The sequence below is a fragment of the Dipteris shenzhenensis genome, chromosome 33 (assembly GCF_047967505.1).
Source record: "Dipteris shenzhenensis isolate YYH24624 ecotype China chromosome 33, Dip_SZ_1.0, whole genome shotgun sequence".
NCBI lineage: Eukaryota > Viridiplantae > Streptophyta > Polypodiopsida > Gleicheniales > Dipteridaceae > Dipteris > Dipteris shenzhenensis.
Window position 1 is genome coordinate 24,453,001 of NC_141628.1, and position 19,761 is coordinate 24,472,761.

A 19,761-nucleotide genomic window follows, 5' to 3' on the forward strand; every position below is an offset into this window, starting at 1 on the left:
ATTATGGAAATCCTTTGGTATTACTTTAATGAAACATGTACACTGATTAGAAGGTTTGTATTGTCAAGGCTATTGTAAGCCATGATAAAATGGACTTTCAATTATGTTATGATCTTATGGCAAAGTTGATTCCTTTGAGTCTCATTTGTGTTTTTCTTTGTATTGATGACCTAGATAACAATCGTAAGCCGTTGTTGAAGCCTGGCTTCCGCAACATGTTTGAAATGTACTAACATTCAGCGTCTTGTGATGGTGCCAAGTGAGTTAGATTACCTTCAATCCTTGGATGATGTCAAATGAGATCAGATCGCTTTGGCAACCACGTAGAACTTGTTTGATTTATTGGCTATTATATGATTTGGAGAATTGATGCTATGCACATAATAAGCCTTATCCATTTCAAGGAAAAGTGATGGTTATGAATACATTTCCTTGGGGCGCCTATTCATGACTTCAGTAGTACTATGATAGTAGCGCACGCACACACACACACACACACATTGTGTGTGTATGTGTGTGTGCGCGCACACGTGGACATTCCAAGACAAACATTATCCATTTCAATCTTTTTATAAGGCAATACGCAAAAAGAAAACTTCACAAAGAAGGGAAAATATAACACAAAAATAAATTTGCTATATATAAACACCAAATGATATTGCCGCTCACCTGCATTCGTCCACAACAAGGACAAGTTAGAACAAGAACGCTTAATTGTGGGACTGCAGGCTTCAAAGCGTAGCTCCACTTGTTATCGATATCCCACATCACAAGTTATTTATAGCCAGAAATTTTATCAACCTTGGAAGGTGGTGCATTGTGTGGCACCCCAACACTTGATTCACAGGTATCCAAATGCTCCATGTGTATGATGAAAGCTTTTTCACTCCTTTCTGAAACATAATTTCACAAATTACCCCAAGTAGGGGGTTGATAGAACTCTTATGCCACATCTTTGCAAGGTATCTTCAATCAATCAATTGCCAAAGGTTACTAAAATACCTAGCAATCTTACATACTATGGACCATGATAGAATCAACCTTTCAAAGTGGGATACACAAATGTCTATATAAGTCAAGAATTGTGTCTTTCAAGGAGGGTGGTTGTATGTTTCTAGCTTTGTTTTATATAATGAAGGTATTATGAACCCGATTTGCCAATGTCCTAGGCATTCTTACAATCACAATGATAGGCCACTCTCGCTAAAAAATCTAGAGCCATGGTGCTTATAATAACCAATCCATGAAAAATAAAGTTCCATGCATGGAAGGATTACCATAAAAACGTATGTAAATATTGTAACATACCTAAAAAGGTTCGAGTGATAAGTAGTCTTTACTAGTCCTCAATTAAACCTTTGTGTACAAAGAACTTTGATGGCTATTACCAGTCGCCTTCTATTATGACCCTGTCAAGCACAAGAGGCCATATACGTAATTGGAACAAGCCGGATCAGGAGGCGAGGTGTGTAAAAACCAGTCACTCGTGATGATTGTAAATTGCGAGAGTACCTCTAAAATGCCCATACTACAAACCTGTTTGAGAGTGCCAACCTTGATGAAAGTCATGTGTGGGACTAGCTGCTGTCTCGATCATGAATATGGGTATCCTCCACCAGGCTTGAAAATATCAATTATCCCACACCTAAGTAGATGTAGCCCCATCGGAGTATCGCCCTTCCTTGTGTAATCAAGGAGCTCTGGTAGATTCTAAGAGTAGTCACTAACTTCAGTATCGCCGTCTAGGCTCAAAAAGAGTCTACTAGTACGTTGGATCCCACAATTGGCTTGGTGCCTGAGCTACCATGTTAATCAGAGAGTCGCTTGTAAAAAGGTAGCACTGTATACAACGAAACGATATTACTAGTAAGGTCACAGACTTCGTGTTACCTTTGTGTAAGGTCACAAACTCCATGTCACCTCTTCGAGATTTCGACCAACTTGCATGGAGCCTACACCAACTATGATAACTGGCCTGGCTAATCCTCACCTCAAGTACGTAATGAAATATCTTACTACGCAAACGTGCAACCAGCAAAAAATATACGTGGCTCTAGTTATGGTCGTGAGTAGACCTTCCTGCCATTAGCGTGCACTATCAACAAATATCCTGTTAGCCCATGATGCTATGCTTGAGATAGCAACACTAGAAAACATGGGAATCTTTTATAGTTAGACCATGATACCACCGACTCAATCGGTTCACCTTCTCCAACCCTTACATTTCCTTACGAGCACTCCCATAAAAATCATGCATATTATTCATGAGCATTCTTATAAAAATCACACACTTTCTTCTCATGATAATTGCGTTCTCTTGTGGACACTCCTATGAAAATCATGTAGCTAGCAAATTTTGTCCTTCCATTGTCATATAACTTCACTCCATCCAAAAAAGGAACATAGTAGACATAATTCCTTACTAATATCAAGAGGCTATCATCATTGTTTCATAGACATGAATCCGTATGCAAATACCGTCAAATGTTTGGACTACCATCACATTACATGGGCCACAAATCTTGTTTAAATGCTTTTCGACTTCTCGAATTGGCACATCGAGAATTATCAAATATTTTGTCATTCATAAGGAAACACTAATACACCATATCAACGTCATGTTCTAGCCATGAGTGCTATTCCCACATTATAATGTCATAAAAAGTGCGCGTGCGTGCGGGTGTCCGTGTGCCCACTTGTCCTCCCACACCCTGCGAGCGTCACCCTTCAAGATTCCCAACAAGGATCTAGACCTGAGCCAGTCATTGTAACCCACCTTTGTCCAAGTAACTGAGCCAACCTTCTGGGCAAATGATTAAAATTGAAAAACACACATTGTAAGCAAACAATTCCAAGTACAAAGAGGGAAAGGTACCAATTCAAAAAGAGGCTCTCTCCTCTTTTTACTCATCTCTAATTTCTAGATGCCCATAAATCTCCAACCGCAATCATTTTTAGACCCATAGACACATATACACGAGCGCAAATGCTCAATCAATCCAACCCCTAAATATCAAATCACCATGAAGAAGGGCGTCATCGTATTTGAAGTAAAGCCCATTCAAATCTCTATAGCCTGAACTTGACAAACATGACAAAGGCTAAAGGACAAGTACCAACAACATTGCCTCAAACAACTACGAGTATCAACAACAATGCCTTGAACAACTACAATCCTTGAAGGATTCATGTTGTTATACTTCATTTCTATAAGGCCGACAAGGATTGTCAATTGAAGAGGAATTCTTTCGGAAATTTGGCTACCAAGCTAATTGTGAGGCCTACGATTTAATCAAGTACAAGAAGAATAGGACTGTAATTTTTTATGCTAAAAGGAACCAACGCTAGCACAACATGACATGATTTGTAGGAGAGACGAATTGACAAACAAAGGTGGATCATGGGAGTACAAATGAAAAGGTAAGTGTAGTTTCCCTTTGTGGAAGTAAGAGACGTCTTAGATGCAAAATCCTGGATCTCACTAGTAGTGTCCCTATCTTGCCCAAAACGCTGGGACACACCAATCTTAACTTAATAACCCACAAGAATGTGCTTGCCTTACAATCCGGGACCTTTCGAAAATAGGAGCCCACCATAAACAAATTGGAAGCAATCGGAACAAAGGGTCCTTATAACCACAACAGCAATAACCGTCCTGGCCTACATACACAATCGACCCAAGGCATAACCACTAACACTTTCTATTACTACAACCTACAAAACCAGCGTATCCTACAATCAAGATCCCCATCGCCTACCATCACAACTCCCAAACAAACTATATCTAGTAAGAGTTCCAAACTCAGGCGTTTACCTCCCCTTGGACACCATTCTCAATCATCATTAATCCTAAGGTTTATTCACCTCGGCTAATACCCATCCCATCTAGATGAAATCCATTGCCAGTGGTTGGTACAAGCCAACTGCAATTAGTTTGGGACATAATACAAGAGGAGTTCATAACTTTGGAAAATTCATTCCCAAGAAAATTTCAAATGCAATGAGAATTGAGATTAATACAATAATGTTTACTATCCCCACCAATGACACGAAAAACAGAAGTCTGAAAAATTAACATTGAACATGAGAACTTACACCCCTACATCTTCAAATCTCCCTCCACAGAAATCAGCCTTCAAATGGTTTGCAAATGGATAGGTTTAACGTCACTAGTTTGAATTCTGAGCGCTTTGGCTGTCCTCTGCTAGTGGTACACTCTCTGGCCACTCAAAATGGCCCATGTTCCCCATTTTCATCTGCCGCATGAATTACTGATGACTATAATTACATCAAAGTTTTAATAAAAGCACATGATGCTTGTAGAGGCACTTGAGGCCATCTTTCATATGTAGATCTTCTCAACCTGTATCTAGTACATGTTGAAGCAGTGGTAACAACTGGCTCTTGAACATACAATGCCGTAAAGCTTGATCAATATATAATTATAAAAACATTTGTATAACCATCATAGCAAACATGCAATTGCCAGAAGGAAAAAAATTCCACTCTTGCCTTATAATACAACGAAGGTCTAATGTAGACCCACGGCTGTACACCAATTAATCATCAATATGCTGAATCTCACCCATTAATATCCTGTTACTTGTTACACTAAATCCTAGCAGAGATGGATCAACCACTTTCTTACCCTTTTTGCCCTTTTTCTTTCCACTTCTCGTGAATGCATTTTGACCCATTGTCTCGTCATCTACTCCATCTTCTTCAAGCTTAATGACCTCGAAGTCCTTGCTTTTCACCTCTGCCGTCTTTCCACTGCTCTTGTCTGAGGACTCAGAATCATCCCTGATCACTGCTTCACTCAGAGGGAAAACTGCACACACAATGTCTGAAGGCATTAGAGCCTTGTTGCGAAGGAATTTGGCTTTAAATGCTTGGATAGTAGGATCACTTCCAAGATACTGAGTCAGATATTCCCCTGCTTCAGCTTGGGATGGCAAAGACATGCAGAAGTCCAGAAGAGTCATGTCTGACAAACCACATCAAGGACCACATGCATGACCTAAAACTGTTCAGAAAAGTTTTAAAAAGGATGATCCTGTTACTTTTTGCTTATCTAAACATAAATTGCTAAGATCCTCTGGCACAGCAGCAACATCAAAGCAACCGCACACACTAGTAGATTAAAAGCTTCAAAGCTGCTCAAAGGATACCATTATTGCCTGTAAGTTTCTTCATCTGAACCTCGCACCATTGGCGAAAGGCTTTTGCATCTTGAACAGTCATTGGCAGCGGCATATCTGACATCAAGATTCCCTAATCATGCACACTGTAGAAAAGCAACAAATATGCAACTCCCATGCAGCAATTTGTCTGAAACTAAGCAATTTGTCTGAAACGTAGCACTGAAAACCTGAGCATGTTCTAAAATGAGGGAGCAAGTGAACCACATTTAGGTCAGTTACAACGACTGAGTACTGTATGAAACAACATGAAATCTACCTTCTGCTCTTTTATTCGGCTGCAAAAGCTTCTCCTTTGTGGGGGTTGGCTTTGACACTGCGACAGAGAATCCTGACAAAGTAGGGAGCTCAAATGAGCTCTGGTTATCATTGGCCCAAGCAGGCATTGCTTGACGTGAAATGCTTCCTGCCTCAGGAACTTTCACAGAGACTCCCTTTGAGATATGTTCCCTGTTTGCAAAAAACGCATTATAATCAAACCTCTGTCCAAAAATCAATTAAAACTCATTGGTAAACTTGCAGACACTTTATCTTTGCAGAGCATAAAAAGTTAACTCGGATAATAGAATATAGACATTAGATGTCCCTGATTTGCTACCCTGTTTCATTATCACATATCAGTATCCTTCACAACTCGTGTTTAGAACTAGCATGCCTCTGGACCACACAAAGCGATAGCAAAAGAACACTCAGTATGTAAAAACTACAAGAAAAGCCACCTACTGCTTATGATTCATGATTTGATGACAGAAAAATAAATACCTAGCTATACCAAGGTCTAGAAGCTAATAAGAGATCAGAAATTAGAACACAGGTAGCACAGGAAAATACTACATATGCTAAGTTATCCAAAGAAAATGCCTCACCATTCTGTCTTGGGAGACTGCTTTGGGTTTCTTGGGCTGATTCGGAGACTCTCATTGTAATCCCAAAACAATTCATCGTCGTCTTCAAAAATACCCGTCTTGGCCTTCACATTGCTCGGGTATGGAAGTATCTGCGGCAAGGAGAAGTTTCTTGTTTGGACAAAATCTTGAGATGGCACAGACAACTGCTGACTTTGCCATGCTGATGTCATGCCACTGAAAGCTACAGGATCAGTTTTTTCTGCATCCTGAATCTCCTTTAATGACTTTGCAAATTGAGCCTGCTTATTATGATTGACAGACCATGCCGGCAAAAATTGAGAATCTATTGTTTCCTCCTTGACTGATAAACGATCGGCAAAGGAAGGATGAGCAGGAACAGACATGACCTCTTTGTCATCTTCCAAGAAAACATGACTTGGCATTGGAGGCTTTCCAGCAGAGGTTAATGGGAATGCAGGCTCCGGCAGGGTCAGAGAGCCAGCCTTAACACTACTAACTTTGCTTTTGCTCCGTCTCCTGCTTTTCTTTACCTCTTTGGGTTCCATAAAATCACTCTCATCATAAAGCTGCAAAGATGATGTGACAGCCATCTGATCAGAATTCACTACTGCTGAGGAATCAGAGCTGTACTGGCTTAAAAAACCTGACATTTCATCAGCAGTTGCACTTTGCAAATTACGCACATTATCAGTGGCACTCAAGGAAGGAGAAGCAGCCCATGCATGTTCACTCTTGTTAATAGTAGAAGATGAATGCCCTGCACTTCCTACTGTTATTCCAAACAAGTCCGCTTTAATCTCTCTCTCAGACTTAAACTGTGCAGATGTGGAGTTAGTCCAAGCACCTGAGGCCGCACTTGGCCTCCGAGGCAGTCCTACAGAAGCCATCGGTGTCAGCAACTCCTTAGGCCCAGGAGAGTCCACTGAATGCCATTCTGCCTCCTCTTGCTGGATTCCTAGGAAAGACTCTTTCTTTGGAGAGGGTCCATCTTTCCAAGCTGGCTGAAGTGGAGATTGTGATTGCAGATGCAACAGCATATCACCATTCAAAGTGTCCAGCTGGTGCTCACCAGACCACATGTTTGCAGCAGACTGCCTGCGAGTGATGGCAGAACTTGCAAGGCACCCTGATGAAGAGCAAGATGGAGTTGAGAGCCTTGAGAGATCATCTTGAGCAGTCACCATTCCAGGCTGCTGTTGCTGCTGCTGCTGCCATTGCATGGCACTTTCATAGTTCTCCAATAACGACTGCCTTGAATTTTGCAAATTGTCTGTAAAATTTGAGGCTTCATTCAAGTCATTATGCACAGTAGCTGAATCCTGATGCCGATTTCGCCCATGCATCAGTTGATTATACACAGGAGCATCTCCTTCCCTCTTTGCAAAACTTTCACTCAAATAAAACTCAAGATCAGGAGGGCCCGAACTCCAACCTCTTCTGATCGCAGCGTTTCCTGCCTGTTCAACTTGCATTTGAAAGGCCTGGTTTCTTACACGTTCCAACTCCAGAGGAAACAGATCAGCAGCTGGCAAACTATTCTGCCTTTCAAGCCTTGCCTTCTGACGTTGAAAATGTGCCACCAATTCAGCTGGCAGGGCTTCCACTCTTGACGTCCCACCAAACAAAGCTGAAAAGTGCCTATCTGCTTGCAAATGCTTTGGATCATACAATTGTTCCAGTTGAGTATGATCAAACTCATACAACCCTGGCATCTCTGGCTGCAGACCTTGAGCTCGTGGATGATGCAAGGAAGGATATCCTGGCTGATGGGGCAGCTGCTGCAGCCGCTGTTGAAATGCTTCATGGGAGCGCATCGGAGCAGATACCTGAGTTTGTACAAAATGACCAAACTCATCCACCTCCCAAACTCCTGATATGCGGTGTTCATCAAAATTTGCTCGCTGCTGTTGAATTAAATGAGCATAATGTCGAGCTTTCTGTTGTTCTTCTTGTTGCCTTTGCAGTAAGAGCTTTTCAAGTGAGACCTCTTGTGCATGCCTTGCATGAAGTAGCTGCTCCAAGTGTTGGGCCTGCAACTCAACTTTGGAATTTTCCTGCAGCTCCTGCATCTTTCTCAAGTGTCGTTGGGTTGAATTAGGAGGTGGTGCGTGGATATGGTCAAATGGTGAAACCTGTTGATGCTGCCTTAACATCTGCTCCAGAAATATGTGTGGAGGCAGCTGAGGTAGTTGCTGTTGCTGCTGAAGGCGTAATATCTGGTCCAGAACAGACCCAGCAGCTGGGATCGGAAAATGTGATTGTTGCTGTCTAGGCAATGAATGTGGCGCCAATAATTGCTGTTGTAATGCATCCAAATTGAAATCCTGTGACAAAGCTGGATTTAGGAGCTGCTCCAGTGACGGAGCCCCAGACCCTTTCCGCTGCTGAAAAACATTGGATAAGATGGGTCGCTGATGCTGTTGCACCACATGTGGGAAGGGGATCGCAGATGGTGCAGGTTCAAACCTTTGCTGTAATTGTTGCTGCTTCTCAAGTTGTTGCAATTGATGCAGATGAAAGGCATCCATCCCATGTTGGAAAGTCAAACTGGGGGGAGGCTCTGTGTGGATAGGATCTGACCATACCCGATCTGGCATGGATAGACTTGGCAGGGATTCTGCCGATGTGCCATATGTTTCTTGATGCCATTGATGAAGTTGTTCCCTGGTAGGTAAATGTCCATCAGCCCTGGGTGGAGCTGCAGAGACAGCCTGCTTCAATTCTTCATCTCTACCTGGCCAATGCTGTGAGAAAAGAGACTGCTTCATCAATTCCACGTCCTCCGTCTCAACATGAGGAAAAGCAGACATTCTACGCCGAAGTGAAGAGGGGGCCTCCTGTGAAGTTTCCAAAATCATGGAAGCTCTCTCTTGCGACTCACCAAACTTGTCCATCTCTGCATCTGTTCAGGAATAAATAACAAAATCAAAATCTCATTCCAATTAATCGTTTAAATCATGAAAAATTCTTCCATTGAAGAAAAACAACAGACCTCTCCTCCCAGCTAATTGGTCAATCAGGGACAGTTGTGCATCATAACTAAGCAAGCTTTTTGACATTTCCACAGAGCGGCCAGCTACGTCTTTACCAATCATCAGAAACTGCTCATCTCGTTCTATAACTCCAGCACCTTGACTGGTGGGGTCAAGGGTCACCTGTTCAGAAAAGTTCATAGACATGTTTTCAATTACTCCCTTGTCAGTAATTCCTCCGTTTTCCAACAGCTGCTTAGAGGGATCAAATCCAGGAGCCATTTGGACAGTTGACTTGAGATGTGGCATTATATTCACTAAATCAGCAAAAGGTGTGCCCTCTGGAGCATCTGCAAGACGGACTGGCAGATCTGTGCCAAAAAACCCAGCCTCAAACCAACTAATAATATCCACACCAAGAAATGGCCCTTGTATTTCTCCCTGAGGATCAGTATAGAAGAGGGAGAGCTCTTCCAGAGGAGCTTGCCTAATAGAGGATTGTGGAGCTTCTTTTCTATCTTTGCCCTCTGTGTGTTCATTCAAATCAACTGTAGTAATATTTTTTTCAGAAGGCAAGGCTATAAATTTGTCTGAAACCTCAGTCTTGTCACCTGACATTAAAAGGCCTTCCCCACAAAACCACACATGTTGCCTTTCAACATCGGAGACTTTCGTGACAGCCTTCTCACTTCTCTCTCTATCCCTGATCATTAAGGAATCCAAATCTCCAACACTGAAAGCTTCCTGCTCAGAATCTCCCTGATTTAAACTGGAAATCTTGTCCTGATTCTCAGTTGGCTCATCTTTCAATTCCGTGACATGGCTTCTTCGTCTCCATACACCATCACTACGACCAGAGGCATCTTTTGTTGTATTGAAATCATCCATCTCTACTGCCTGGGATTGCAAGCTTGAGACTTCATGTATGTTTCCAACTTTATTATTACCTAGAAAGATCAGAGAAATAGTATCAGAGCCAAAAAAAGAAGGATGATTACCAAGGTATCAAAGAAGACATCTGTTTGTGTGAGATGGAACAAAGACAACATAAGAACTGTCTTTGATCCTGATCTCAATGGTGATATCCTGTTTGAGCATGAATCTAAAAAGCCATTCCCTTTTGATTGATATGCGTGTCCAGGTGCCTGAAAGCCATACCTCGTGCCAGTGAATTCCGAAGAAGACTGTGACTGTCAAAACAATCATCCTCCCTGGTACTATCAGATGATTGATCTTCTTTGTTACCTGCAAAACCTAAGCATGAGCATCGAAACAGCTGCACACACTAGCTCTACTGACTCATGAGGCCAACAATGAGGCTAGAGGTCTGCCAACTGAAAAAATATAACCACCACATATAGAGCGGGTTCAGAAGCTACCAATGCTCAGGGCTTTTGCATGATTCCGACTGCCATCCTCACGCGTTCTGCCACTATTTGAATCTTTAGGACTTGAGTGGACAGCTCCACTGCTGAGAATGTCTCCTTTCCACATCTTCTCCAAAATGGCCTAAAAGATTGCAGCTTTTTAGTACATTGACAAAATCGATTACAAGAATCCAACAAAAGAATAGCCCAAAAAGAGTAAGTAGAAAGGAGCAGAAAACCAAGGAGGAGCAAATAACTAATTATATCTTCCCATGTATGCTAACAGGTTAGCAAAGCCATGCATGCACAATGCTGTTCCAAAATTTCTATTAAGTTAAGCACAAGAAGCTTCCAGACAAGAAACTGCAAGACCTAATTCCAAAGGCAGCCAATTAGAAACATATTAGCAACCCCAATTCAAGAACTCATACATCACAGGAGTTTGAGAGGATTGAGCCTCACTTCTTCTTCCGTATCAGGAGTCAAAAAAGCCAAAGGCTCAAAGGGTACTGCCTGAGTGAGCTGGGGAGCTTCTACAAAGCCTTCAGGAAACTTGGTGAAAGAATACAATACACTGTACTTCCGGTAGATATCCAGTAACTTAGCCCTTGGATATCGAAAACCTTGTCCAATATCAAATTTGTCTACAAGGGGAGGAGCACCAATTGGATGGGAGAGTGGAGGGCCATGCAACAAGCCAGTCCCAGTGAAATTGGTACGACCTCTGCCCACAGCAAAGCCAACACTTGGGCTATCACCACGTCCCCGCCCAGCACCAAAACCTGGAGCAAATTTTGGTGGAGTTGAACCCAAAGGAGGAGCCTCTCCTTTGCCTCGGGAAGCAATAGAAGGAGGACGCCAGATGCGATCACGATCACGCAAGGACAGATCTGCCTCACCATCATTTTCTGTTCTACTATTATTGTGTCTGTCGCGGTACCCATCCCCTTCTTTCTCCGATTCTGACCACTTTGCCCGTCGAGGTTCCTTGTCCTTGTCTTCAGGACCCCAGCGTGTGCTCCACTTACTGTCACGGCGTGTCTCGAAAGTACTCTCGCGACTGGAAGAATCAGACCAACGGTCTGCCCTTCTGAGTTCACTACCGTCCACGCCTTCCTTCCATCTGTCACGTCTACTGACTAAGCTGCTCTCTCTTTCCTCCTCCCTCCAGCGGTCTCGGCGGATGCTGTCAGCTTCTGTTGGCATTGTGCGCCACCATTTTTTGTCAGCTTCAGAATTTCCATCTGCTCTCCAGCGTTCCTTGGATAGCAAGTCACTATTTCCACTATGAACAGAACTGCCAGGGGTGCGAGGAGGTTCCTGTGATATAACACATGCCAGCAAAAATGGCATTATTTTCAAGTCTGGAAAGCTGCATATGGGTATAAACAAAGCAAGGAAGCATGGTCGCTACAGTGAAAAAAACCACGAACAACAAATCTCAACAGCTGCACATATGCATGCCCACAAACAGCATGAATATCATCCAGCAAAGGATTTCCACCTGTCAGCTTGATGTGCCAAAACAAGAAGGCATCCTCTTGGGGCAAGATAAGACCCAAATCAACAATTTTAACAGCTACCCCAAGCCCTGTTAAACCTTTGCCCCAGATACACCAAGCTGATATATAAAATCACCTGGACCCAAATCACACACTTGTGCACTCAGGTTCTCAAAGTTTGGTGCCCACGTTTGTAAATTCTCTCACAGCTTCTGTGGCAACTTAGATGGGCAGGTTCAGAAAATATGTTTCATCATCACATGAGAGTAAACAAACTCAGATAAAGCTTGAGACTCTGGCACTTCTTTATAAGATGCAAGAGCAGCTACTCCACTTTCCTGCAAAAAGCTCTGAGCCCATGATGCACCCTCTCCTTGTCCAGCGATTCCTTTTACGAACAAAGCGGTCCTTTTTCTTTACATTTACTGGAAAGACACTTAGCTTTAAAATTCAAGAATGCCGGCAGAGCTTTTGTTCAGATTTAAAATTTAATCAAAAGGAGTGTGTAAGCTCACAATTTGGCAGCCTGGAATAGAACTGTTAGTACAAACAACTCCCAGAAGAAAGATGATGGTTTGGTCTCACATTCGATTCATCAACCAATACTCATGTGCTGCTGTTTATGCACATATATGCACACAGCTTGAACAAAGCCTACAGAGGTACTAGGCAATCTTACTAACCATTGTTGCTGGGGGCAGCTTGCTATCACCAGGCTTGGAAAGCAGCCACTGAGGAGACAGCGGTATAATGTTATCTGACGTATCTGCAAGCAAGGTAACATCAGCACAACACTCACAATCGATCTTATCACATTAAACTCTGTAGATTTCTCTTTCTATTTCCATCGGTAAACTTGTCTTTTCTTTCTACCATATAAAGTATCTCAACAAAAAAGAAAGCATGATAAAGAAAAGCTTTAAATTTTGTTTGCAGCATAAGAGATGTTGCCTCTAAACGGATGGCAATAACCTTTGGCCTCTGTGTCATCTGAACCTGGGGCGAGCTTGGACACCTCTAAGAAGCCTTTCCCTTCATCTGCAAAATTATACAGCAACTTGATCTTCAATACATCCAGAAAGTTTCCAGAAAGAACAAACCCCTCTGATCAGTAACAATACCAACAATCAAGTAAAAATTGAAAACCAACCTGAACATACAGCAAATAGTCGGTTCCCTAAATATGAACCCACAATACTCGCATCTCATTCAAAAAATTTTAAGAGGCTTCGTCCCTTATTCGAATTAAGCTGAAATGCAAAATCACTAACAAGGCTCGCGAATGGCATAAAAATCAGACACGTTCTGACAAGAAGGTTATGAACTGCTATCACAGTGATCAATCGTTTTCGCTACATTAAGACTGTTTGTCGTCGCAATTTCTATGCCTGTTTTATTATTGCTTGTACACGACTTCCACCCTGACTCCTCACAACTTAGAATGTTTGCTGCCCTGCAGCTTAGAGAAGCGTTACTATGAAACATGATCAGCATCTTGATTCAACCAGGCGTTTAGAAGACAAAGTGAAATAGATCTGCCAACAGGAAAAGAATTGCTTCCAAGGGTCACTCGCATCCCCGTAAAACCAGAAGAGAACGCACTAAATATCACGGATTACGAAAAACGTTCTAAGCCGTAACGCAAAGCGAGGGACAACACAGAAAACTCCGATCAGCTTCCGTAGTCGTTAATTGCCAGAGAGAAAGACGAGACGCACCGAGGACGTTCCGAGTAGTCGGGGGCAGGAATCCGGAGACTAAGCCAAAGCCATGGCCAACGTCAGAGTCACAAGAAGGGTCAGCCCTGGAATCCGCCATCGATGAGAAAGAGGGTTAGGGTTGAGGAAAAGTGCAAAAGGGTGATGATGCGAGGGGAGGGGAGAGATTGCGGCAAGAGCAAGGGAAATTGGGAGGCCAAGGGGCAGAAGGGAGAGCAAGGGGGGAGGGGAGGGGAGGGGAGGGGAGGGTGAGCAATGAAGGTCGCGGCTATGGCGAGAGAAGCATTGTGGGAAGGCAAGGCAAGGCAAGGCAAGGCAAGAGAAGAATGCAGAAGTGAGCGTAAGTAATTTTGCTTGGTTTTGTCCGCAGAACGCCATGCGCTGCAAAGGGTGAGGAAGACGACCACCGGCCTTTGCCGGTCGCTCTCCCCCCCTTCACCCACTCTATCGGTCACCTCTTCCTCCCCAAATGTACCGGGGATGTGTGTAGTCGGCTCCCATGTTGCAATCCATGGGCCAACCTCTCCGGGACATCGCCTTGCTTGTACAGACTAGAGACCACCCACAAGGCCTGATGTTGGGGCACCCCTATGACAAAAACTTGGATGGGATCTTTACTGACCGCTAGGATTTGTGGACACTTATGTCCCCAAGCTTGGGCAACCAAGCTTCACCCACCCAAGTATTTCATGGTCCCTTTTGTATTGCCAATGACTCTTTGTCCATTTCTCAAACATCTGCTTGCATTTTCATAGATGTGTGTGTTGGTGCGAATAGTGCGACTTGGTTCAACACCGTGGTACTTGTTACCTGCATGAAAATTTTTCCCAATAGCCGTGGCACCGTGGTCGGGTTCCTTAAGTGCTTTGTCGGTCTCTGTAGTGCCATTTTTGCTCATATTTTCATAGGTTTCCTAGTGAAGGACCCTGGGAAATTGTTGTTCTCTCTAGCTGTTGGTCGAACATGAGTATGCCTTGCCACCATGGGGTTTGTAAGGCCTATCAAAACCGTGTGTGCAATGTGATCCTATGGAGCTGAGGAATTTCTTCCTTGTACAACTCGTTTGCCTTTCTCTCGCCTTTTTCCTACTTGTGGCTAATCTCTCCGGTAACTTAATCCCTATTGATCACGGAATCACTAAAAAAATTGTTTATGTTCGCTCCTATGTGTGTTTCTGCAAGCATGCTCTTGAGGCAATTCACTGTGCAAGAAGTGACAACCTCGTGTGTGTGACATTGATACTCTAAAGTTGCCCCTTGTGGGCTATGGTACTGTAGGGGAACGCAAATGTAAAGGGGGAATGAATGCCTTTTCCCACACAAATGCTGACAAGAAAGACACACAACAATTCCTAGCAAGAAGTTCCTTTTATAGCGTATCTCTTCACAGAATCATCTCACGACATGATCATTCGCTTTCTAATAGATAGGCTTCATTTCGACAGCATTATGAGATAGTGAGTTGATCGATTCGTGCATCTTCAAAGAAGCACAATCTTTTCAAAATTTATTATTCTGCTACTACTGATTTTGCAAATAAAAAAACATCCAAGCATTCAACTGGTATGATTCAAACTCAAGTACTATTCAAGTAGTATTGAGAACAAAATTCAACAAAAATGAAGCAAAGCCCGGAGGGATCTACCAACAATCAGACAAGTTACCTGCCAATGGGAGATTTGGAGCTTCACCAAATGTTTCAACCCATTTTCCCGAGCTTTTGAATTGACTATTAAGGAAAAGGGAAGCCTATTGTCACCATCACTAGGCTTGATCCCATCGAGGAAGTGTTCAATTATAATCAAGTGCGAACACTGCGCTTGATCCCATCGAAAAAGTGTTCAATTACAATCAGGTGCCTGCTCGGACCTCTCTCTTTTTGCACTACCTTGTTTGTGTACCAAAACCATGCAAAAGCTTGTACCTTTTTCCTTTTCTAAAATCCTTTGTGTTTTATTGCCTTTATTGCTAATGTAAGTTCAAGCTCTTGTTATTACAATCCATGGCTATGAATCATGCATTCTCATATTGTATGCACCTCTATTGGCATTTCATATTTCATGCAAGATAAGAAAGCATTCACGCAATCATAAACATCAAATGTGTGGTTATGTGGCATTTCATATTTCATGCAAGATAAGAAAGCATTCACGCAATCATAAACATCAAATGTGTGGTTATGTGCTAAATGAAAGAACTATGTGGAGAATGTAAAGTGCTACATGAAGAATGCAAGGTGCTCTATGCCAAATTCAAATTGCTATGTGCAAAATTTGATTTTCTAAAAAACAAAATATGTGGTTGTATGCTAAAATTCTAAAATCAAAATAAAACATATTCTCTATCAATACTGCTACAAAAGTATCCAACAATTGCAAAACTCTATGTACCAAATGCAAAGTGCTATGTGCTAAACTCAAATTGCTATGTGCTATAAGCAAATTTCTATGTGCTAGATACAAATCAATATGAACCCAAGGAAGGGCACGTTCCTTGGTCTTATAATTTTTGGAGAGGAAGTGTGCCAACTCTCCCCCCACACAAATGTGTGGTTATGTGCTCAATTCAAAGTACTATAAGCCAAATGCAAAGTGCTATATTCCATATGCTATGTGCAAAATTAAAAGTGCTTTGTAATTGAAATGGCTAAGGAGACAAATCTTGCAGAAGTATCCGACAAGTGCAAAGTGCTATGTACCAAATGCGAAGTGCTATGTGCTAAACTCAAATTGCTATATGATATATGCAAATTGCTATGTGCTAGATGCAAATTGATATGAACCTAAGGAAGGGCACGTTCCTTTGTCTTATAATTTTTGGAGAGAAAGTTTGCCAACTCTCCCCCCACACAAATGTGTGGTTATGTGCTAAATGCGAAGTATATAAAGCCAAATGCAAAGTGCTAATGCTATGTGCAAAATTAAAAGTGCTTTGTGCAAAATGCAAATTGAAATGAACCCAAAAAAGGGAACATTCCTTGGTCTTATAATGTGGTGAGGAAGTGTGGTAACTCTCCCCCCACATAAATGTGTGGTCCTATGCTAAATGCAAAGTACTATGTGCATAACATAAAGTGCTATGTGTTCAATGCAAAGTGCTATGTGCTAATTTAATTTTCTAAAAAAAATATGTATGGTTATATGCTAAAATTAAAATAAAACATATTCTCTATCAATACAGCTACCTGCCCGAATCTAGTTTGCATGTTTTCATTTTGGTAGCTCATTCTAGCCTAGTGGGCAACATTCGGCATGTAAAGGCCCCAAGGATCCGTCATCTTCACTCTGCAAGGATTGTGACCATCTTACCTCCGTTTTCTAACTGAGGGTGAGTGACCTTATCTCTACAATGGAGCGTAACTCCCCATCCTGCACAGTCCTTAGATGTAAGAGGAGGCGAGCAAGAGGAAGCCTCAAAATCAGCTTTCCTTCTATTTAATACAAGTACCCTCTAGCCCTCACCAACTCATGCCTCCTAGTAGTATCCCAAGACAAGGCCCAATAGTTGGGTTGCCAAGAGAATGTGTCCTTACAAGTCAAGGTAAAAGGATATCCTGAGTTCTTGATCTGAATTCATGAGTAGCCTAACCCGTCTATGACGGGTTAGAGACTAACTCCACTGGGTCTTAAGGTGGGATCTTAAAATGCTTTTGATTTCAATAAATAAAATTTCAAGTTTCAAGACCCCCTCCATCATGGGCACCACTTGGCTTAGCTCACTCAATCTTGATTACAGGACTTTATGAGGGACGTATCGAGAGTCAACCTCCAATTTTAAATAGATTGGCTTTCGATATTCGTATGCCATTCCTGTTTCAATTAATAGGTATTTTTTATGACATGGATTTTCATTTCACCACCTAAGCCAAGAAGAGAATGTGAAAAGAGAGAGAGATCCAGCACATGAGAGGTTTTTTATTGCAATCCGTTAAGGCTGGAGTTTTGGAATCAGGGGCACATGCAAGCTAAGCTTGTCGGAAGCTTGCTGGACCCTATCGGAGTTACAGACATGTGTAATCCGGTTTCTTGATTCTCAATTAACCCCTCCTACCATAACTTGCCAGACCTTACCTGACTATGCAGTCTGTTTGTATGAGTCAGGCATCCAATAGACATCCGATAGGTTTTTTGCCTGAACCTTGCCAAAAGGCCCTCATGTGCCCAAGGTGTGTGTGTGTGTGTGTGTGTGTGTGTGTGTGTTTTTTAGACTCAACATGACCCCTTTCCATAGTGAAATGAATACAATGTAGCTCAAAAGAGAGAGCAATTGTCATTAATGAAAAATATTGAACGCTAATGTTTTGACAAAGGTTTAAAAATTGTATGCACAATTGTTCAAAAGATTGCGCTTTGATAAGTTGTGGCAAGCATCACTTTTATTGAAAAGGGGAGTCTGCATGCCTGCCACCATCCAACAAGCAAAATAGTGAGAACTAGTTTTAACTTTGGCTGGGAAGACAGGTGTCATCAACACCCCTCCCTTGTTATTGGAGTCATAATAACGATGCTTTTGCTTATACACTTATCAAGCTTAAGTAGAGAAGATAATGACTTTTTGTAAAAAAGTTTTGGTTAAAAAAGGAGCAATGCTTAGCACTATCAGCCAAAGGTTTATGAAGAAAAAAATAATGCACATTTATATTAAAAAAGTTAGTGCAAATTGAAAAAAGTGAGAGAGAGAAAGGGTTTAATTAAAGGGAATTTGATAAGATGGGGGTGGCTTGAGGGGGTGAGGAAAAGAAAGAAGTGTAAGCAAGAGGGAAGAATTGGGAGCTGAAGAAAGGAGGGGTTGTAAGAGAGAGGGGGAGAGAGAGAGAGAGAGGGTTTTAAAGTAGGGGTTCTTATGAGGGAGTATAGAAAAACCTAAAGAGATTAATGAAACATTAAGGTGCCATGGAAAGAAAAGAGGTAGAGAGGCACAAGGTGAGGAGTCTTTAGTTATAAAGAGAGAGGTTAATGTAAAAAAAAGGGGGGGAATTTAATGTATAAAGAAAGAAGGGGGGGGAAATAGATGTATTTATATAGAAGGGGAGATTATTAAAATAGAAGGGAAAAAATTAGTAAAAAGAAAAGAAGGGGGGGGGGGGGGCGGCAATGAAAAATAACGTGAAAAAAGTAACAAAAGCTATGTTAATAAAAATTAACGTGGAAAATGTAATAAAAACCTGTGAGTCAAGGGGGGAAGTACGTGGCGCAACTGTCCACATACCAAATAATCATAGCACGCACGGGGGGCCAACGCCGCAGTAACTACTAACTAGCGCAAAGTAGCAACTACTAGCAAGGCTTATTAGAGCCTAGAAGGAGAGAAGTGCACACATGGGTGAGGCAAGAAGGACAGCCTGAGTAGTAGATGAGAGCGGCGTAGTCGAGGAGTCTATGAAGCTATGAGAGAAGCTACATGCAATGCACAGGGCAACGCACCAATGCATAGAATTTTGTGAGTAGAGGCAAAGCATAGTAAAGAAACCGGGCTAGGCACTAGCTAGTACGTCGGGCAGTCGTTAGGCTAGGCTAGGCAGAGTTTATGAGTGGGCAGTTAGCCTCTATTATATAGTTAGGTGAAAGGGGAGAGTTGGGGAAGAGATAGTTGGGGAAGGGTAGTCGGGGTGGAAGGGGGGTTTAGTTAGAAGTGTGTAGTAAAATAAAAAATTGGAGAAAATGGTTTAAAGATAGGAAAATTAGGGAGAGAAGAGGGGGTTTGGAAAAACTATTTTTATAGAGGGCACGGTTAGAATAAATGAAGGAAAAAAGAAAATAAGAAAGCAAGGAAATAGTACAATCGAAGAAAGTAAAAGATAATCTAATAAAATTAAGGACAAATTATAAAAGTAAAAATAAATTAAGGGGAGAGCTTTAAGAGGGGCGTGGAAATCAAAGGTCATGAATTAGAGAGGTAAATGTGAAAAAAGATGAGTGCATTAGGGTCGAGGTGGGTAAATAAAAATTAAGGGGGGAATTAAATTTTGAAGGGGTTAGGTTGGCGGGATAGGAATTCGTTAGGGAAAGGTTTAGAGTGAGAGTTAGTTAGGGAGAGAAGGGGGTTAGAAAAATTAGAAAAAAACACATTGATAAAATAAAGTTAAGGTGGTTAGGAATTTAGAAAAATATATATAGGAAAAAATTAAAGGAAA

The 19,761-nt window shown here is 42.0% G+C and overlaps 1 protein-coding gene across 3 annotated transcripts; it reads right to left on the bottom strand.

Annotated features, from left to right (window-relative positions):
* Positions 1–4,155: 4,155 nt before the first annotated feature.
* LOC147879862 (protein ESSENTIAL FOR POTEXVIRUS ACCUMULATION 1-like) lies at positions 4,156–14,049 on the bottom strand. 3 transcript variants are annotated; one of them, XM_087371409.1, is made up of 11 exons: positions 13,630–14,047; positions 12,884–12,949; positions 12,595–12,677; positions 10,872–11,729; positions 10,422–10,551; positions 10,201–10,287; positions 9,063–9,989; positions 6,068–8,972; positions 5,461–5,651; positions 5,172–5,258; positions 4,156–4,987 (listed from the first exon to the last, which is right to left on the bottom strand). In XM_087371409.1, the coding sequence occupies exons 1-11, from the start codon at positions 13,727–13,729 to the stop codon at positions 4,560–4,562; spliced, it is 5,862 nt and encodes a 1,953-aa protein (XP_087227535.1). In that variant the 5' UTR covers positions 13,730–14,047; the 3' UTR covers positions 4,156–4,559. The 3 variants fall into 3 exon arrangements, with proteins under 3 accessions (XP_087227535.1, XP_087227534.1, XP_087227536.1); XM_087371408.1 differs by having other exon boundaries at positions 10,201–10,296; XM_087371410.1 differs by lacking the exon at positions 5,172–5,258 and having other exon boundaries at positions 4,156–4,831; positions 10,201–10,296; positions 13,630–14,049.
* Between the last annotated feature and the right edge of the window lie 5,712 nt (positions 14,050–19,761).